A 22,660-nucleotide genomic window follows, 5' to 3' on the forward strand; every position below is an offset into this window, starting at 1 on the left:
GCATTAGAGCACATTTATCAGAGACAGTTTATGACAATATTTTAATAACCCAGAACCCAGCACAAACCACCCCACAGAGATCCTCCTTTGTCCTTTGTAAGATTTCTAATTTGGTTCAACCATTTTCTCATATTGACACCCTCTTTTCTTTGATATAATATTAATACTAAAAGTGAAAGTTTCTGTTCCCAGTTATAGTTCTAAATAGTGATTTAAAAAAAAAGAAAAAGGGAAAGACCAATTAAATCCAACTTCCTCATAGGGAAAGGCAGGAATCCCCAGGGATGGCCAATGAAGGGAATAGAGAAAGCTTTTGGCACTATGTTTCTAGTTTGAATTAAACCAGGCTGACAGGAGCCCAAAATCATTAACACTTAATAACAATTGAGTAGACTGGGTAAAATGAATTGGCAAAAGCTAAGCTGAGTTTCAGATGAACTATGGTTACCAGTGGACCTTCTGCTGGCTAGATACATGCTTGGTAATAAGTGGGGCCCAAAGTCTACAGCACCTCTCAGGAGGGCAATCCTTCTCTCTGGACACAGACAGGAACACAGCAGGAAGGAGAATGTACCTTTACAGTCTGAGCCAAGCTTGTTCTGTAGATATATGGATGCTTGGATTCTCCAGAGCTCTGAATGTCTGGCACCTCTTACCAACATTAAATTCGCTTAATTAAAAATAAATTTTAAATGGCACTCACAAATGAGTCTTCAGAGTCCAAACTTTTAACTTAGAGAGGGATTGTTTTCCTCTGCAAATGATGATGCTAAAATGAGACCATTTTGAGAAAAACGAAAGATGTTTTTATGCTTATAAAGTTGACTACGGAGACTCATTCAGAACTGCAGCTGTGAAGATGACGTGACTGTGACATTTATGTTGTCTTATAAATGAATGCATGAAAATGTCTCAGAAAGGCTATATAATCTCCCAAGCTTCAAGTTAAGGAGGGTCTCATTAAAAAAAAAAAAAAGATTTATTTATTTATTTATTTATTTATTTATTTATTTATTTATTTCATAGTGTTCTGCCTGCATATATGCCTGAAAGCCAGAAGAGGGCATCAGATCTCATTATAGATGGTTATGAAACCATGTGATTGCTGGAAATTAAACTCAGGACCTCTGGAAGAGCAGTCATCGCTCTCAACAATCTGAGCCATCTCTCCAGCCCCAAGGATCTCACTTTTAAAGTCAACTTCTCTTTCCTGCCCTGGTCTGGTTTTTCAAGACAGGGTTTGTCTGTGTAGCCCTGGCTGTCTTGATATTCGCTCTGAAAATCACGCTGGCCTCAAATTCAGAGATCCTGCCCATGTTTGCTGAGTATGGGATTAAAGGCATGGGCTACCATGCCTGGCTTCAACTTCTCTTTTGTAAAAAAGGAAATTTAAAATAAAAAATTTTAAAGGAAATTTCATGAATGACTAAGGGCTGTAGAGTATTGTATATTCATCCACATAAGAGGGAAATCCATAGAAACATTCAGTACCTATTAAACACTAAGGACTGTCAAATCTTGTACACTCATCTCCTTAAAAAGGAAAATTCATGAAAAATACTTTAGTGCCTATATAATAATTAAAAATTAAAAGAATAGGGGCTGGAGAGAAGGCTTAGGGGTTAAGAGCACTGACTGCTCTTCCAGAGGTCCTGAGTTCAGCTTCAGAAACCACATGGTGACTCACAACCATCTGTAATGGGATCTGATGCCCTCTTCTGGTGTGTCTGAAGATAGTTAAAATGTACTCCTATACATTAAAAAAATTGAAAAACATTTTAAAAATTGAAAGAATAAGGAAACACCACACACTGTTTACAATGTAGCACATCATTCAAAGCAACACTAGAGACAACCTGAATGACAATGTAAGAGAACAAGCAGCGCAAACATAAAACACTTTCCCCTGCACTAGAAATAAACTGTGGTTACATGCAAAATATACATCTTAGAAACAATGTTATAAAAAAAAACAAAAAGCAAGTCCTAAATGACAATAGTCTGTGTCTTATGAATTTTACAAAGCTTAAAACCAAGTCAATCTGAAGAATGTGTTGTTCAGGGAACAGCACACACAGGTTATCTTCAAGTGTGGATGTGTGTTTACTGTCAACATAGTTTATAACCTACAAAGATGCTGCATGTCAAACTAACATCTTTGTAGGTCAAGAACAAACTGGTTGTTTCATATAGTGTAACTAATGCATACCAACAATTCACTGATAAGAAGGAAAAAGGGAATAAACATATTTATTTAAAATTAGGTAAAAATACATATTCTCAGGCAACCAAAGGAACAGTCTATGCATGAGAATGAAAAGTTATATTTTAGAAGCATAAGCTAATGTCCAGATACTTTATAAGTGGTACTTCATACAGAGTTTCCTATTTCACCTTAACTACCACCTTACAAAGAGAACTCTTTCATCTTCATAGGCAATGAAGGGGAAATGCATGCACCTTCATTGCTAATGAGTATTTGTTCTCAATGTAAGTAACTTGAAAGGGTTAACAGAAGCTGAAATTTTTCATGAAGATTTTCTATGGTCCAAATTATTAAGGAGGAAATTAAAAATATAATTTAAACATGCTTTTTATGTCCTCCCTTTCATTACCAAAGTAAATACTCTCTGTTAAGAAAATTTGGGAAAGCCCTTGCTCTCTTGAGTGAATGGAATTCAGCTCCACTGAGTACAGCACAGCACACAGGAAGAGGGAAATGGAGAGCTGGCATGGCCTTGACATTAATTTGCTGTACAACGTTAGAAATAATTACCTGACCTCCTGAGGCACTACTTCTCTCTGTATAACAAGAAATGACAAAAACAAATCTAACCGAGTTCTAAAGATTGTGATAAGGGATGATTCAAGAAATACTTAGAAAACACTTCTAAGTATGTTAATTAAACAAAATCAACTTGGAAGAATCGCCATATTTCCTAATAGACAAAAATCATAGAGATGTAAAAGTGAACCCTGTGTGGCACATTACAAACAAGACACCCACCTGGTACGTTCAGTTTACAATCTCATTTAAACATCCAGTCACAGTAATACCACTGAGATAAAGGCCAAAGGAGCACATGTGTGGTGGTCAGGCTTTAACGTTAGGATTCCCTTATGACTGCTGGGTGCACCGAGAATCCTTGAAGCCCTGCACTTAGTGGATATCAGGGTAGCACAGAAGTATCTGGCACAGTCTGAGTGAGCACTGCAGCATAGTGGGTATTTGCAACTAAATTTCCATTCGTATATTCTTTCATAAATCTCTAAATAATTAGAAAATAATTAAAATAGAAAATAAAATATAAACATGAGTTAAAATAAATTTGTTTATAAATATTCCCTGTATCAGGGAATATTTATATTCCCTGATATATTACAGGGGAAAACAGGTCAAAGGAACAGGACTTAAATGGAAAATGGTTTAGCTGTGAAAAGTGCTAAGAACTTGGATGAATTGCAGACATTTTAAAAACCCACACATCCAATACACACCCCCACGCAACCGTCTTGCAGTGTTGAATGCTACTAAGTCCACAGAGAGCCTTGGAACAGGAATGAGTCTCACTAGGCACAAGACCAAGTACGAGAAGCAACACTCGGCACCTGTGGCCAACTGGGAAGTGTGAGCGGAACAGATGGCACACCTGGTTCTATGGCGAGAAACTACGGCATCAGCAGAACTCAGCAGACGTTTCCCTGTTCAACATCTCCTCATCTCCAATGTGTCATCTCACTTCCCTTCTAAGTCAGTAAGGCAAATCTAAACTTAACCACAGGATTTCTCCTAAGAGAATTTCATATGGGAAAGTGAGGAGAGAATGCTGGAACTCAGCCTCAGACCTAACCACAGGATAAGAGTAACCAAGTAAGGGCAGGCCAAACGGTTTCCAAGTCACGATGACAATCCAGGGGTTGGAGCAGCTGGAACAGTGTGGGGAAAGAGGAAGAGGCACATGAGAAAAGCATGAACCCACTGCAGGCCTGCAAATGCTACAATATAAGGTGCAGCATTGCCTAAAATGCCAGAGATAATATTTAGAGAAGATTCAATTCAGAGAAGCTTGAAGACTAGCTTTCATTTCCAACAAAATTAGAATTTCCCACTGTCTTAAAGTTTTTCTTGAAACAAGTCTTCAAAACTCAGGAGGCTAAGCAGGAAGACAGTAGTGAGCTTGAGTTCACCCTGGGCTACAGAGAAACCTTCTTTAAAAAACAAAAACCAAAGAACACCCCCAAATCCCTAGGGTAGCCAACAGGCAAAGATTGACACTGATGCTGTTTATACAACAGCTAACCTCACACAAAGCCATATGACTGTTCTCATTGTTCTACTGAGCTGAGGGAGTGGGACGTGCAGCTAATAAGACTAACATGAAACTCATATTTTAAGTTCATTAAACATAAAACAAGCGCCACATTTCATCTACTTATATAGATGCTGACACCACAGCATTTCATTCAGTCACTCTGCAATTCAAAAGGGGAGGTGTGGCTATTATGCAAACTCAACTTTACCTTTTCAGTGTGCACAGCTTTCTAATCATTAGCCGTGTGTGTGACCATCCACAAGCCTGTTACTGCCGGCCATGCTTCTTTCACAAAAGGGCAAGATTCCTAAGGGTCAAGTTCCTGGACTACACAGGTGTGATGTACCTTTAGAAAGGTCATTAATTCACAATGCAAGCCTGTTATTTCATGAGCTAGTTGGCAGTTGGGACTCTTGGCCTACACTCTGCTTCCTGAAAGTACAATGGCTATTTGCTTTGCTCTCACAAAGCAGTCCCCTGCCTATGAGATATACAGGGACACTAATATTCTACTTTATGGGATAGAACTTTTACTTATTTACCCAAGTTGCATTTCTAATTGTATGGAAAATGGCATAAAATGGCTCACTGCAATATTTGGTACCCATATTAAGATTCCCCTTTCAATTAGATCTTGGGTCAAGGAATTTTTCTAAGCTTCTCCAAAGGCTCTTAGGCCTCTGGTGAGAGAGACTGACCTTTCAATCTGATAACAGCTAACTTTCCCCCTCTGAGCTTCAAATTTCCACAGCTTTCATCCTAGAAAAAGTGGCCATTCACTTTCCAATTTTGTAATGACCCCAGCAAGACAAACCATGTACACTCAACACCTAGTACAAAGACAGAAAAAGGAGAGCAAGCAAGAGTTAAACACACCGAACTTGCCACTTAAGGAGGAGCCAGGGAGTTTAAGCAACAGATACACAGATTTAGTTGCAGTTGCTGGCCACTGCTCAGCTTGAAGTGTCAGATCTTCTAAATACTACGTGAAAAAAACCACAGTATTTGGGAAAAAAAAGTGAGGATTCTGACTCAAGCAACTCAAAACTGACAGATACAATCTTTGTTCTTATGAACAATAACAAGTGGAGAGCTCAGGTGCCCAGCAACCTTGAAATCATAAGGCAGTTCAATCAGTCACATAAATAACATTTGTACAGAACCACTCCCCTTGGGAATTTTTCTCATTCCACATCCTTGACACAATACAATTAAGTCTACCAATACACATCAGGTCAGGGAATTGCCAGTCTCAAAGCAGGGCAAAAGGACTCACCTCGCAGAAGAGGGTGAGCTTGTCATCAGGGAGAAGCCCATTGGCCTCGTCCAAGAGAAAATCTCTACGGATGAATTTTTTGAATCCCCAGTCTTTGCCTTGCACGAACCTATAAGCTCGCTGACTCTCTGGGATGGAAAAGAGAGTCATATTTAGTTACACAATGGCCAGCCCAAGTCTATAACGGATCAGTGTATGACAGGATTGGTGTGAAATAGAGAACACTTACCCATAGCTTTGGTTTCTTCTCCCTTGGCATTCAGGATGGAGAACTTGAACTTTGCCCGAACTTCACTCTTTGGACAGCTGACCAACAACAGGTAAAGCGACAGGTAGTCTTTGCTTTCTTCATCCAGCCCTTTCGGGTTTACTCGCAAACACCTGCTCATCACAGAAAGAAATGTGCATCAAAAGTACCCTTATGGCTCCTGCAGCCTAGCATGGACATCAGAATCCAGAGGGGAAGATTGGATGCTGTTGATGCTGTTGTTAGGTTTTGCTTTTTTAAACTCTAAGCCCCTCACCAGGAGACTGACTCAATAGAAACTTGAAAACAACTTTTCTAAACCAATTTGGATGAACTTTTAAAAAACAGACAAGAATCAAGCATTCACATCCCTTACATCTCTGCCATTTCTTTAATAATTGTCAAATCATTAACTTGTCTCACTCTAAAATATTTAGAGTATTTCAGACTAGTCTTTTTTCATTCTTCAAACTCAGAAAAGGTAGCCCTTAGTTTTTCATGGAAAAAAAATTTTTTTTTAAAGTCAAAGAGTCTTTTAGCAACACTGTGGGAGAAAAATGTATTCTGGAGAAGTATGCACATAAGTATGCATAAAATTTTTTTCTTTTCTTTTTTTTTAAAGATTTATTTATTTAATGTATGTGAGTACACTGTCATTGTCTTCAGACACACCAGAAGAGGGCATCAGATCCCATTACAGATGGTTGTGAGCCACCATGTGGTTGCTGGGAATTGATCTCAGGACCTCTGGAAACAGTCGGTGCTCTTAACCACTGAGTCATCTCTCCAGGCCCTTTGTTTGTTTGTTGTTTTTTTTTTTTTTTCCCCCAAGGCAGGGTTTTTCTGCATAAATAATCTTGGTTTTCCTAGAACTGTGTACAGCAGGCTGGCCTTTTTTTGTTGTTGTTTTTTTTTGTTTTTTTCAAGACAGGGTTTCTCTGTGTAACCCTGGCTGTCCTGGAACTCACTCTGTAGACCAGGCTGGCCTTGAATTCAGAAATCCACCTGCCTCTGCCTCCCAAGTGCTGGGATTAAAGGCATGCGCCACCACGCCTGGCCCGGCAGCAGGCTGGCCTTGAACTCACAAAGATCTTCCTGCTTCTGCTTTCCATGTGTTGGGAATAAAGGCATGTGTTACCAAACCTGGCTGATACATTATCTTTGTAGGTATTTTAGTGAGTGAGTGAGTGAGTGAGTGAGTGAGTGAGTGAGTGAGTGTGTGTGTGTGTGTGTGTTGCACCTGTGGAGGCAAAGACATGGGATCCCTCCAGAGCTGGAGTCAGGGAGTTATAAGCCATCCAATGTGTGTGCTAGGAACTAAACTCAGATCCTTTTCAAAAACAGCAAGTATTCTTACCTGCTGAGCCATACCTCTAACCCCCAGCAATTATATTTTAAGATTTAAAATAACAGAGGCATTGTGGAAGAAGCACAGATAAAAGTAAAACTTATTCTACAGGGGAATGTTTCAAGCTTGGCTTCTAAATAAGAGTTTGAGATGCCAATCTGTTAAGGATGATTCAAAACAGAATTTAGACACAGAACTTAATAGGTTCAGCTGAGTTAAGTTGTAAATGTCATTAGCTGAAATGCATGTAGTTCAGACACTGCTTTACCACCAGAGAACACAAGTCACATGTATCTTCAGGTCTTGCCAAGGTTGTGTCATCTCTCTCAAACAGGTGGTCTAATCCAGTGCCTCTCTAGGGAGTACAGATGCTATATATATCACTGTACAAGATGCTAGAGAAATTTAAATATATGCCTAGAACAAACATTTCGCTCAGCACTTATGTACCAAGTCAACAAATACTAAATTAATAAACTTTTCAGTAGGTTATCAGAGATCAAAGGGTGATTCAAAGACAAAATGTTTTGATCTTTTCTGGGACATATGATTGTACCCTTAACCACCTGTTCCTATGCCTCGAGTGAGGACTCCCAGATCATATTTACCTGGTAATAGGCACAAGTTCGGGGATCCTAGACACAACCCATTCAGTACATGAATGACACACACTTGACTCTACAGTCAACTCAGAAAAAGCTCAAAGATTTGTTGGCATCTGGTAGATATATCCAATGTTACTTCAAGCATAGGGAAGTTACATTTAAGACATTTAATACCATGAAAATGAGGTCTGCAATGTAATAATGTGTCTCCTGGAAGAGGCTTATTTCTACCCTGCCAGTTACAAAGTCAAAGAAACCTGCTTTATTGCTTAAAAGTAAACTATTTTTATTATTTGAGACAGGATCTTATATGGTCCAGGCTAGCCTATATAGTAAGGATGATATTGAACCATAGCCCTGTTCTCCTTTTTGAGAAAGAATCTTATTATGTAACCCTGGTTACCTTGGAACTTGCCAGAGTTCCTTGGACCCAGAGATCCACCTGTTCCCCCCACCCCCAACTCCACCCAAAGGCATGCACTAGCATACCCAGCCTATCCTTGAACTCATGAGAGTAGGAAAACCTCTGCCTCTGAGCAATGGGATCTCATGTATCTACCACCACACCCCATTTCTGAGTTCTGGGGATGGAGTCTAAGTCTTTATATGTGTGCAGAAAACTTAAAAGCCAAGGTTTTAAGTTAAAAAAAAACCTTAGATATGCTGCCAGATGCAATGACACACACCTTTAATCTCAGCACTCAGGAAACAGAGGCAGATGGATCTTTGTGAGTCAAAGTCAGTCTGGTCTACATGTTGAGTTCCAGGCCAGCCAACACTATAGTGAGATCACATCTCAAAACAAACAAAAAGTCACAAAAATTAAGACTTTTTGCTTTTCTTGGAAAATAAAATAAAAACAGAAAATCTGATGGTAGCAGGCCCTTCTCCACACAATGCAGCTTCCCTATACTTGAAGTAACACTGGTTAGCTAGCACTGGGTGGCTACCAGTCCTTCACTGCAGTGCCAAGAACTAAACCTAGATCCTCACAATGCTAGGTGAGCACTTTACTGCTGAGCTACATGTCCAGCCCTCTGACAGTCCTTTACAAAATTTAAATTATAGTTCTTAAGTCTTTTTGTGTCCCTAAGTTCATCCATAAGTGCCAGGCTCTAGTGTGGAGGTCAAAGGACAACTTACAGAAACCAGTTCTTTTCCTTGCATGATGTGGGTCCCAGGGATCAAACTCGGATCTTCAGGTAACACCAGCCCTCTTTATTCATTTACATTATCCTATACAAATTGAGCTTGCTAAATTATACTAAACTCATTAAATTATTTCAACCATTTGTTTGTGAGTACCTACCATAACTGCAACTATTCTAGGCAATGGGAATAAGAAAATAAGGTCCCTGCCTTTAAGAAATCACATTCTGTCCATATCCTATTAAACCAAGCAAAACAGGTAACTTATAGAAAAAGTTTACAACTAGAGGTGTTCTTCCTCACCATTTCAGTTTATCATTGGCTCCTGATGAAAAAGTTGAACTTTTTATGACTTCACCCATTTCCTCCCGGCAAAAACTAAAGTTATTGATGGTCCACATGTAGGAGAACTTCACTACCTTGATCTGTTGATAGAAAATTAGTAAGGAATTAAATAGGATGTGGGCAACCTAGGAAAAACAGGCTGAAAATCAGACAAACATCCTTTCCTTATCCCCACAGGAAGACATCAGTTCATTAAAAGAAATTAAAGAAATCTCTTTAACCTACTGTTTCACAACTTTTCAGCTTCTGAAAACTGGTTGGAAGTGAGAAAATCCCAGTCATGGAAAGAACAGTAACAGTAAGAACAAAACGTGGACAAGGTAGGGGAAGTCTAAAGCGCTGTGGTCCTAAACAAGCCCAGAATTGAAATGCTGATGCCATTCCTGGGTCGGTGGATCTCAAACACTGTTCCAAGCTTTAGAACACACCCTCATCAAGGAGGATGTAAAGGATCTAGCCAAAGATTCCCCTTCAACTACCAGAGACAACCGCTAGCCTTGGGGATTCAGATTCTATGTCAGAAAAACAAGATCAACAAGGTCCTCATTTTATGCTGTTTGCCAGAGAAACTAGGAAACTCAAAGTTAGAAAGTGACTGTGGTGCTTTTGCCCAGGAGTGAAACCTCAACTTACCTGTGTATAGCACCAGCTCTCAGCAACAGGGCCACTCGACATTTCAGCCGGAGGTGGAGGACTTGGAACCCTTGACATCGCCAGTTTGAAGGTTAAACTGAGTCTCCAAAGTCAGGGGGCAAAGATTTCTGGTTTTTCTTCACCCTGGTAAGACCCAAAAAAATTTTAAAAACTTATTAGACTTTTTAAAAAATTGATTACTTTAATGTTAAGTCTCAATTTTTAAATTCTGCTCTCATATAATCCATCCTAACTGCAGTCTCCCCTCCTCCAGTCCCCCAGCCCATGCTACCTTTCCTTTCCTTCTACTATCCTATGCTTTGCTTGATCTTCGAAGAGACTGGAAACTTTGTGGCCTGTTGAAACATTCTATCCTGATTTAAAAATTAACTTCAGCCGGGCGGTGGTGGCGCACGCCTTTAATCTCCTAGCACTTGGGAGGCAGAGGCAGGCGGATTTCTGAGTTGGAGGCCAGCCTGGTCTACAGAGTGAGTTCCAGGACAGCCAAGACTATACAGAGAAACCCTGTCTCGAAAAAAACAAAAAACAACAACAACAACAAAAAAAAATAAATAAAAAAATAAAAAAAATAAAAATTAACTTCAGAGAAGACCATGTAATCTCCTGTGCAAAATTACATTATTGTCCAGGCATGGTGGTTTACACCTCTAATCCTCTAATCCCAGCACTCAGGAGGCAGACTAAGGTGGATCTCTGTGAATCAGCCCTGCACAGCAAGTTTCAAGCTAGCCAGAGCTACGTGAAACCCTGTCTCAAATAAATGAATGAACTGAATAAATAAAATTCCATTACTGTGCCTTGCTCTTATGCATAATGTTCAATATCATCTTTTAAAAACAAAACAAACAAACAAACAAAACCTCAGCTGGGCAGGGTGGCACAAATACCTTTCATCCCAGCACTCTGGAAACAAAGGCTGGTGGATCTCTTAAATTTGGGGCCAACCTAGTCTATACAGTCAAGTCAAGTGAACATACGCTACAGAGTGAAATAAACAACAACAAAAAGAGACAAAATAGCTGGGTATGGTGGTACACACTGTTAATCCCAGCATTTGAGAAGCAGAAGTAGGCAGATCTCTGTGAGTTCAAGGCCAGCCTGGTCTACAGGGTAAATTTCAGCACAGCCAAGGCTACATAGTGAAACCCTGTCTGGAAAACCAAAAAGAGACAAACTTAATTAAAGGATATATTAAAGCAAATATCTAAAAATGCTGCTTGACAAACAGATAACATGGATAATACTAGATACCTCCTTGCCACCAGAACCTGCTCTTAGGGCACAAATGCTCCTGTTGAAAATGACCTTGGTACCCTACCCTCCAATTTTCCTGGTCTCCTGTGCCTCCCTGTAAACTTAAGAACAGCCTTCTGTTCCACTCCTCTGCCAGCTGCTCTCTTAAAGGGCAGCATTTTTACACCTCCCTTAGATGTGTTCCTTTCTCTGCAACATCAAGTCAAATTTTCACCTGACTTTCTACATTTTTCTTGCTTTCTCTGCTAATAGCTCCTCAGTCTCAATTTCTCTTTCTTTTTCCTTTCCTTTTTCCCTTTCCCCCCTTTTGCCTTGCCTTGCCCTTTTCCTTTTCCCTTCCCCTTCCCCTTCTGCCCCGTACCCTTTTCCCCTCTCCCTCCCCCTCCCCCTTCCTTCCCTTCCCTTTCCTTTCTCTCACCTCTCTCTGCCTTCAGAGTATTGGTATGAAAAGCAAGTGCCACCACATGTAGTCTTCATCAATTTTTTTTTTACTGGACTTTCTTTGTTCACTATCACTCTCCATAGTTTAACTCTCAATCATTTTCTCAATTTACATTCTTATGGAGATCAATCATCTCAACAATATCAAATCTCGGTCAGTACACAAACATTTCCCAGTCTCTTTATACCTTTCTCATAGCCCCAGACCCCTTTCAAATAGCTGCTACACACACCTTGATGGGATGTACAAATAAAATCCAACTCAAAATTATTTTTAAAAATGTAAGTCATGGACTAGCATAATGGCGCTGTAGAAAGAGGTACTTGCCACCAAGCTTACTGACCTCAGTTTTTGAGCTCTAGAATCCACAAAGTAGAAGGAAAGAACCTACAAACTGTCCTCAGACCACATGTATGCTGTGGCATATGCATGACATCCCCACAAAATAAAGTCAATGTAACAAAAGCATTAAAATGTAAGTTAGGCCAAGTATGCTAGTATATACCTGAATCTTAGCACTGGGGATTCAGAAGCAGCAATCTCAGGGAGTTCAAGGCTAACTTGGTCGACATAAAGAGTTATAGATCAGCCACGGATAAACATGAGACCCTGTCTCTCAAAACAAACAAACAAACAAACAAGCAAACAAACAAAGTAAGTCAAAGGATGCAAAGTTGCAGAGATATAGGATAGACACAGAAACTCTCACACTGTTGGTAAGACAGTAGATAAAGAATTATTCTGCCGGGCGGTGGTGGCGCACGCCTTTAATCCCAGCACTTGGGAGGCAGAGGCAGGCGGATTTCTGAGTTCGAGGCCAGCCTGGTGTATAGAGTGAGTTCCAGGTCAGCCAAGGCTATACAGAGAAACCCTGTCTCGCTCAAAAAACCGCAAAAAAAAAAAAAAAAAAAAGAATTATTCTGTGTGTGTAGGAATTTGGTCACATCTAGCAAAGTTTAAAGTACACATACCACAGAACTTAGCACTCCCACTTTGAACAGAATGCATACTGCAGCAGGGTTTGCCAAGTTGGGAAGGCAACAGAATTACCTCTTAAGAATGTTGATCCTCCCCCCAAGCTTCTGAGTCAGCAGTCTGGGATGGGGCCAAGAGACTGCATTCCTATCAAGGTCCTGGTAATCCTGCTATGCTAGTCCTGGAACCACAGTAAGAACCACTACCCTAGAGAAATTCTGCACTTGTGCACAGACATGGACTACAGTACCAATGTGTCATTGTAACAGTAAAAACCTAGAAACTAAAAACACTTCAGTAAGGAACAGGTAAGTAAACTGGATCCAAACTATTTTAGGATTTAAAATAACAACTAGATCTGTTACTCCGTGGTCAAACACAATGTGGTACATTATTTCTGCAAATATAAGTATTGGTACAGATAAAAGTATGCTGTAGAAGCAAAACAAGAATAACAATAAATGTAATGAAATGTTCCATTGGTCATAAATACTGCCCTAGAAGCATTTATAACTAAAACATCATTTGCCACCACAGATGACATCAAGTATCTTATATAAATGGCATACTGTTTCATTTAATCTTTCAAACCACTGTATTCACCTGCTTGTTCAGGACATAAGACCTGGTCTCATTTGTCTAGTAACAACTAATACATCTTAGGCGGCTTTACAAATCCCAGTTATCACTGTTGCCTAGAATGAAGCTTCAGATTTCCTACTTCTGAGCAGTGCAGCAATGAAGAAATGAATTATATCTGTGAGTAAAGAGCTTGAACCCAGCTCACAGGGTATGGGTTAAAGGCTGCACTCCACACTGAGTCAGCACAAAATACTCACCTAAACTTATTTGAAAGTCCTTTTTTTTTTTTTTTTTTTTTTTTTTTCCCTGGTTTTTCGAGACAGGGTTTCTCTGTGTAGCCCTGGCTGTCCTGGAACTCACTCTGTAGACCAGGCTGGCCTCCAACTCAGAAATCCGCCTGCCTCTGCCTCCCAAGTGCTGGGATTAAAGGCGTGCGCCACCACCGCCCGGCTCTTTTTTTTTTTTTTTTTTTAACTTTGAAATTCATCTCACAGTTTAGAGGGCTGGGGCTGTATCTGAGTAGCAGACTGTTTGCTAGGTTCAATACCCATTGCTTCAACAAGCACAAAAGTTAAAAGTCTAGAAAGAGACATCTTTTAAAATGACATTCTATTAATTCATTAGTTTCTTCCCACTGAATATTATTCCATTATGACCAGGAATCAAAAAATGCTATTTTGTTTGGATTGGGCAAGTATTTGTTTGAGTGGCTACTTTAGTCTATTATTTAAAAAATTAAAATAAAAAAATTTTTTAAAGAAATACTATTTTGGTCTTGGCCATTTTTCTCCATTTTTTGTTTAACTTGTTTTATAACCAAGTCTTTCTTTGAAAAAACAAAACAACAACAACAACAACAACAACAACAACAACAACAACCCAACCAAACAAAACAAACCACTTATCATCTAAATGTCCAGCCCAGCACCTAGGAGAACTAGAGACTAAATCTTAGCTCTGAGAAGCTCTAACCACACAACCTGCTGGGAGAGAAATTGACTGTGATGACAGAAGTCTAATTAATTTCACTCTTAGTGAGCACCATCGACAAAGTGTTCATCAGCAAAGTAAACTGGTGCGGCATGAACTCTACAGTACTTCACACCAACTGCTGCAGAAGCTCAGCAGAGAACAATCTGGGGAAGAAGACCTCTTTGAGGGTCATACTTTGAGAATGTTTGCAAGAGACAACTTGAGCCAAAATAAATTCTTCACAGCTTCAAACATGTTAAGACATGACCATCCAAGTTCTTTAATGAGAAAATAAGTTTCCCAAGATTACCAAACTCTATTGCACTGACAACTCTAAGCTGACGATACCTTTATATAGCACTATATTATTTTTCTGCTGACTCTACAAAATCCTGACCTGTAAGGAAAGACGTTCCTGGATTACATAGAAAAAATGTACCTCAGCATATTCTTCTCCACTTGTTACTGGCTGCAGTGTTACAAGCTAATAGCCATCTATGATGGGATGCTTCCTAGGACTAGTATAAGACCCTTGAAATCACTAACCATCTTTGGAAAAGGGATGGTTTATTGAAAAGGGAACAATAAATATCATATGACTTCTAAGAAGGCTAAACTGTAGAAGGTAGATATAGGTAAGAGAAACATGAATACTATCGTGCAAAAACAATGTTCAAACTGAGTCTACCCAGTTCAGTTTTCAGCTAAACTACCTCTTCCTGTCTTCTTGTAAATGTATGAACATCCCTCTACCTGCAGTAGATTTTAAAGTGACTTAAACACAATTTGCATCTGCTCTTTGCATCCATCTCTTTACCATCTAGCATAGTGTCTAGAGACAAAGGCATTAGCTACCCAGCAAAAATGCTCGGACTGTTAAAATATTTATCTAGTTACATTATTTAGTCAACTTTTCTACTTTTATTGTTCCTTTTGACAGATCTCTAAGGCAGGCTTTCAAAGAACACTAAGTACATCAGATGTGTGATTCAATGACAATCAGTAATTTGTTCTCTTAGATAAAAGATAAACATAGGTCCAAACTCCCAGCCTATAATATCAAATCTCAGATAAAAAAAAAAAAAAAAAAAAAAAAAAAAGAGGTTTTTGGCCAGTATAAAGTATAAAGTATATCTTTCTTTTTCAAAGGAAAAAAATCTGGCTGTAATTTCCTTCATTTTAGAAACAGGGGCATCAAGTGGGCTAATTAATTGGAGTTAACCAATAATTACTTTGGGCTAACTTCTTATATAATCAGAATTCTTTCAAGACAGATATAGACAGATGTCATTAATAGTAAACAGAAAAGCCAATAGTTGATATGTGGTATTCACTGAGCTAAAACAGAGTGTCTTTGAAAAGTGTAAAACACACAACTTGTGCAGCTATTCTGTTTAATCTTTCATAAGCATTCCTTCATCAATCTAATCTACTCATCCAAAGAACTAAAAAACAAATCAATGTACATAGACATATGTCTCATACATTCTGATGACATGTTATCTGAGTTAGCTGTATATCCATCAATTTTTAAATGACAGTAATAAGATCATGAAGACACTAAGTTGAACAGTGAAACTTGGTGCTACAACATAATACCCAGCACAGATAAGCTAGGAAGGCAGTGAGAGCTAGGAACAGAGGGGTTTTTTTGCCAGAGAACAGGTAAGAACTTTAAAGAGCCTACTCTTTTTTTTCTTTAAAGGCTTGTGTACAGTTTCTAAAGAAGACTCCCAAAGAGCCACACGTGTTTTAAACCTGAGAGACACTTCCATTCTCCAAAGTATAAGATGCCAAAAACACTGTTGATTTTTAAAAAAATAAATAAATAAATAAAAGACTTGGGTATATTCATTTTCAAGAGGCTAATGTGACCTAAAAGGAGTTTCTGTTTCTTCTGTTACTGTGCTCAAGCATATTCAGCCCAGGAGGTAATAATTTTTCATTATCTAAGAGACAGCTATGACAGGTCATATTGACATCTTTTGTTGCAATACTTGAATGAGTTTTGAATATTTGTTATAAGTAAACCCTTTGTATGATTGGCCTAATATAATATAATATTAAATATACTGTTTTTTTTTTTTAATGTAGAGACACTTCTTAAAATGAAACTAAAAGCACTGTGAAGAGAGATCTCAATCACCAAAGGAAAGGTTGAGGTTTCTTGGATGTCTATCCAGTTCACATTCTGTACAATCTTACATGATTATAAAATAAGGCAAGCATATCCAGCATAACCATGGTAGCCACTGCAACCATGAGACTGCTGCAAGTCCTGTGGCTAGAGTTTGTGGACAAGTGTGTAAGACCAACTAACTATTCACATTTGATAAATTGTTGGTTTGCTTCTAGGATTTGATGACTTTGTCAATATGGTGCTGGAAGATGTCACAGAATTTGAAATTATAATCAGATCAGATTTTACTAATGGAAATAATGTAACAATGCTGGTTCCTAGTATAGAAGGGCCTGAGGTATAAATGAATTTCCTTGCCTTAAGCTAGATTCTGGCTTTTATTTAACTTTTCATTGATACTTTATGAATTTTACACCATGCACCCCAATCCCACTCATCTCCCTATCCCTTCATATCTGCCTTCCAACCTTGTAACCTTCCTCCCAAAAGAAAAAAAATCTTGTTGTGTAAGCTGTAGTGTGTCACAGTGTGTCACACACCTTTACTTGCACATGTTCATTGCAATGAGTCTCTGGTTTTGTTTGAGGCCTCTGGCTTCTGCTATACTATCAATACTGGATCCTCACCGGGACTCCTGTTGTTCCCCTATGTCATGGAGATCTTGTGACTTTGGATCTACAGGACTGGCTCCTTTCTGTGCTCCAACAGTTTATAGATGGGGTAGATGTTGCCCTGAATCTGGACTGTGTGGTAGCTGAGCTGATCAGCCTGCCAGTTCTCCTGCATCCACACCGACAGGGTGGGCTCTCCAGCACTGCCCAGGCAATGTGCACGGCCAGCTCAGACCGGGGACTTCCACCTGGCCTTTGGTGCTAACAGATTCCTGCTACTGGAGGGCCACAGACCCAGACATGGCTGGCCCTCATCTGGACCTCACCACGACCTTAGGTGGCAAGGTGACATCACCAGCTCCTCACATCAGGCTGTTCCTCACTACCCTCGAAACTCAGTCCTGCCTCTCTTCACTGCCTCTCTTCCACAATCTTCTGCTTCTCCTTTCCACCACTTACTTGCTCATCTTAGTGGCACCCAGGGCCTCTGAGTCTCAGGAGTGCTATGTCCCACCTGTGCCATGGCATCAGGCAGGGGTCATGTCAGGGGTACTCAGGCTGCAAGGCACTAGATGAGGGTTGTCTCAAGACTGCTCTGCCTGCCTGAGTCCAGCAGCACAGGGCAGGGATCATCTTGGGAGTGCTCTTGACTCTAGCTTTTAAAAACAAGAATAAGGACCTGAGCTCAGACCTCCAACACCCTCATAAAAAGTGAAGTATGGCAACATACATACATAATCCCAGTGCTGGGGAGGCAGAAACAAGTAGATCCCTAGAGCTTATTGGGTAGCTAGTCTTGCCAAGTTGGGGAGCTCCAGGTTCAGGAAAAGATCGTGTCTCAAAAATAAATAAATAAATAAATAAATAAATAAATAAATAAATAAATAAGGAGAACAATAGAGAAAGAAACCTGAAACCAACCTACCTACCTACCTACCTACCTACCTACCTACCTACCTACCTACCTACACACACACACACACACACACATCTTTAATAACACATTTTTAATCCAAATGAGACAAGACATAAATTCTTCAGCATGTTATTCTGTTCTGAGTAAAATAAGCCTTGTCCTGACCATCATAGCCTCTCTGCCTCATAATAATGCCTGAAGCTCTTTTCAATCAATATGCTTTATTTAGTCTTTAATTCTGTTGGAGCAAATCATTACTGGGCACATGGACTTTATCCTGAGACCACAGAGCTTTCTCTCCTCATGTTCCCCTACTATGGGGACAGGAATTGAAATAGGGCTTCACTCTGTAGCCCAGGCTGGCCTTCATCTCACTGCCATCTTCCTGACACAGCCTCCCAAGTACTAGATTAGAAGCATGAGGCACAGTACTTTGTTCTATCAGGTCTTTTATAACTGACTCCTTCTTGTCATTTAGATATCCTATAAAAAGTAGTATCCTAAGAGATCTCTTCCCTAGCCACCCAATCTGGTGCAGTCCTCCCTTCTAAGGCTGTTTCCTTTACCATATTACCCCATTTTCCTCTTTATTGTCACTAATTAAAATGATCTTGCTTGTATTTCCACATTTCCCCACTAGAATTTATGTTCCAATGAAGAATAGCATCTCCCTGTGTCTCCTATTCGTTCCATAAGCCTGTAGTTTTATAGCTAGACTCTTGTGATATATTTTCCCTTAGTGTGTTCTACTTAGTAAGTTAAACTTCATGAACTACTGACTGAATATAGATATACAAATTCTGGTGCACACACACACACAAATATACATATATACCCATATATATTCATGCATGCATGGATGTGCATTCCCATGTGAAGGGGTGCATGTGTGTATGTTCATGTGAACCCACTCACATGTGTGCATGTGTGGAGGCCAAAAATTGATGTCGGGCATCTTTCATCACTCCCCCTTTTGTTTCCTAAGGCAGGGTCTCTTACTGAATCCACAAGTTTGCCACTTCTGACTAGTCTAATGAGCCAGCTTGTTCCTGGATCCTGTCTCTGTCTGCTGGGATTACAGGTGGCCACTGGAAGCAGAGGCAGGTGGATCTCTGTGAATCTGAGGGCAGCCTGGTCCACATAGTGGCTTCCAAGACAGCTAGGGCTATACTGTGAGATCTCATCATAACAAAACAACAAAAAAAATCCACAAAGAAAGTAGTATTACAGTAACAGCCAGGGTGCCAGTCTAAATCTAAGTTATTTCAAGTTAAATTCTATATAATAAAATTCTAATAAAATGATCAAATTAATTAAACATGTACAAATATGTACAATGGGAGACGCATCAATACCTTTAAGCAATATTTTTCCTGCCTCTCCAGTACTATAAGCTAGAGTTTTACAGAAATAAACTGGCAGGACTCATGCTTTCAAGTTAAGCTAGCAATGAACAAGAAGGTATATGAAAGACTATCAAGTCCTTCTCAAAATGCAACTGGTTAACAGCAGAATGTCCCTTCATTCCCAAGCTTAAGGGTATCTGGGAGTTTACAGCCTTACTGCCCTCCTTAGAAGGCAGTAGGTTATAAATAACCACAAGCTGTCTTCGTCCCTAAGATCTAGCAGCCAACTCAAAAGGATAAAATATGGAATAATGTTCTCTTTAGGCACAGCTTTTCCAAATAGCAAAATAAATAAATTAATAAAATAAAATAGCAAACAATTTTATTGCCAATTTAAGGGTCTGGAAGTTAATTTCTTCCCATAAGTTCTGCCCATCTCTTTAAGAGTTACCGATAGAGACAAACTGGTCATCATCTTCTACCCTCAAAATATATGCTGGGAGAAGGCAATGCATCTGTGCTCTGAATTCAGAAGCTTGTCCTGGAAACAACATTGCATTTAACTACCTTGTAAAACTAAAAACTCCACAAATATTAGAAAGACTTTTGGAGTTCCATTTTGTTTTTTAATTTAGGTAGAAATATCTATGAAACAAAGTACATGCAATATAACAGCATATGAGAGAGAAAATACATCTTTACTTGGAAAGGGGATCCAGAAGAATAAAACATGCCCCAAACAAGCCCTGGGCAGGTGATATGCTGCTTTGTTAATTACATAACCCCTGCTGGGAAGAAAAACTCTACTAGCAGCTTTTTTAAAAAAAGGATAGAGCAACAACAAAACAATCAAAAAACCAGTACTGAGGGCTCATCAGAACATGCTCTCCATACACCACTTTCAAATCCATCACTTGGGAGATATCCAAAATGGAACAATGCAAATTCAAATCAAGAAACAAATTTATGTATAAAGGAGCTGTTTCACTTCAAAGTGGGTCCCAGTTCCAAATGAAAGAAATCTTTAGAAACGTAGAAAGGCAAAAGCGAACAATAAGCAATGACTCAATTTTCGTAATTAAAACCATGTGATACTTCTAGTGATCAAGATGGACAAAACCTTCCAAGACCTCAAAGAGCAAGCATGGTAAAGGTAAAGATTTTAACATCTCCCACATGTCAAAAACTTTTTTCCAAGGTGAAAAAAAATTTACTTATTCTAAACAAAAGCTGGAAAATAATCAAAAAGATCTATCGAGAGAGAGAGAGAGAGAGAGAGAGAGAGAGAGAGAGAGAGAGAGAGAGAGAGCGCTTGTCATCTCCTTTAGGAGATATAAGATATCTTCTGATTAAATGAAGCAAGGTACCTTACCTAAAACCTACACATAAAATAACCAAACTCTAGGCTAGGCATGGAGCTCAGTTGGTGTTCCTGCCTAGTGTACAGGAAACTCTGGATCTGATTCTCAGCACCACACAAACTAGACAGCTCAGCATTTGGAAAGTGGGAACCAAAACAACCAGTGGTTAAAAGATCATCCTCAGTTACATTGTTGGAGGACTGGGATTAGAGATTCTATATTGGCCGGGTGGTGGTGGCGCACGCCTTTAGTCCCAGCACTTGGGAAGCAGAGGCAGGCAGGTAGATTTCTGAGTTCGAGGCCAGCCTGGTCTACAGAGTAAGTTCCAGGACAGCCAGGGCTACACAGAGAAACCCTGTCTCGAAAAACCACGAGAGAGAGATTCTATATTGGTGTGTGTGTTGGAAATGGAGGTGTCAGAAAAGAGAGAAAGGAAATGGGAGATAGGGGGAACACTCAGAGGAGATGGCTCTTTGGGTAAAATGTTGCCAGGGACCTAGACTGGAAACCCCAGCACTTGGAGGTAGATAAAGCGTCTGGGGAGCTCAATGGGTAGGCTATCCAGACAAACTGTTAAGGATCTAAATAAACTCAACAGAACAAAGGAAAATCAGAAGTTTCTAGTATTTATTCTGAATTTTTGAGTCAAGGAAAAAGTAAAAACACACAGGCAGACAAAACAGGGGAAAGTTGGCCAGGATATCTACCTTAAGAGAATGTCCTTAGTTCCTGATGGCCTTTGTCAGAAAGGTTAAAATGCAGTAACACCTATTTTACCAAGTAAGACTCTGTACAAATACACGTGGAAATTTAAGGCATAAACCAGAGCACCAAGTAAACACTTTAAGAGAGTAACCACTTTGGTAGCAAGATTTTAAGTCAATATGAAAGAGTTGAGTTCTAAGGTACAATATAAAAAGACAAGAAGCACTGGGCGGTGGTGGCCTTTAGTCCCAGCACTTTGGAGGCAGAGGCAGGTGGATTTCTGAGTTTGAGGACAGCCAGGGCTACACAGAGAAACCCTGTCTTGAAAAACAAAACAAGCCGGGCAGTGGTGGCGCATGCCTTTTAACCCCAGCACTTGGGAGGCAGAGGCAGAGGGATTTCTGAGTTCGAGGCTAGCCTGGTCTACAGAGTGAGTTCCAGGACAGCCAGAGCTACACAGAGAAACCCTGTCTTGAAAAACCAAATAAATAAATAAATAAATAAATAAATAAATAAAATAAAATAAAATAAAAAAAGAAGAAAAACAAAACAAAAACAAACAAACAAACAAAACAACAACAACAAAAAAGCAAAAAGCTCAAAATTCAAACTTCTTTTTACAGACTAAAAAAGCTACTAAAAAAGCTTAGGGTTTTTTTTGTTTTTTTTTTAACTCAATCCATTGTGTTCCTAACCCACTGAGGAGCTCTCCTTACTCTACTGTTTCCATATCATGTATTATCAACCTTTAATTAAAAATTTAAACCCGCCAGGCAGTGGTGGAGCACACCTTTGATCCCAGCACTTGAGAGGCAGAGGCAGGCGGGTTTCTGAGTTACAAGGCAAGCTTGGTCTACAGAGTGAGCTCCAGGACAGCCAGGGCTACACAGAGAAATCCTGTCTTGAAAACCAAAAAAACACAAACAAACAAACAAAAAAATTAAACCCATCTGGGACTTCTGCTATACACCTATAATCCTAGCATTTGACAAGGCTGAGGCAGAAGGAAGTTGAGTTTGAGGTCAGTTATATAGTGTCACTATGTCTCAAAAAATTTTTTTAAATCAAAATATAATTGCTTCCCCCAATATTAGTATGTATAATCTTTTCCTAGTATAGAACAGTCACCAGAAAAGATATGACTAAAAGGTTCTGGTTAATTCCCAGCAGGGATATTTATGGTAAAACCTTTATTGAAGTTAGTCACAAAAATGTTTCTTTGGTTGGGCTAGAGAGATGACTCAGTTGATAAAATGCTTACTTTGTAATAACAAGGACCTGAGTTCAATCCCCAGAATCCACACAAAGCTAGGCATGGTGGCACTCACTTGTGATCCCAGTCTATCCTAATTGGTAATTTCAGGCCAACAAAAGACTCTGTGTCAAAGGAGATGAGTATTGTTACTGAGGGTGACTCAG

General features: G+C 39.5%; 1 protein-coding gene across 3 annotated transcripts in view; it reads right to left on the reverse strand.

The window, feature by feature from the left end:
• The window catches only part of Spop (speckle type BTB/POZ protein), a 78,338-nt gene that overhangs the window by 12,195 nt on the left and 43,483 nt on the right, over positions 1-22,660 (reverse strand). For 2 of the 3 annotated variants that reach the window (XM_034506229.2, XM_076935927.1), the window contains 4 exons: positions 9,917-10,060; positions 9,242-9,363; positions 5,819-5,970; positions 5,590-5,717 (listed from right to left, as the gene is read on the reverse strand). In XM_034506229.2, coding sequence (XP_034362120.1) covers positions 5,590-5,717; positions 5,819-5,970; positions 9,242-9,363; positions 9,917-9,994 — 480 coding nt within the window. In that variant the 5' untranslated portion in view covers positions 9,995-10,060. Of the gene's footprint in view, positions 1-5,589; positions 5,718-5,818; positions 5,971-9,241; positions 9,364-9,916; positions 10,061-12,138; positions 12,243-22,660 lie in introns of all 3 variants that reach the window. The other variant, XM_076935928.1, reaches the window with a different exon arrangement.

The sequence above is a fragment of the Arvicanthis niloticus genome, chromosome 6 (genome assembly GCF_011762505.2).
Source record: "Arvicanthis niloticus isolate mArvNil1 chromosome 6, mArvNil1.pat.X, whole genome shotgun sequence".
Taxonomy (NCBI): Eukaryota; Metazoa; Chordata; class Mammalia; order Rodentia; family Muridae; genus Arvicanthis; species Arvicanthis niloticus.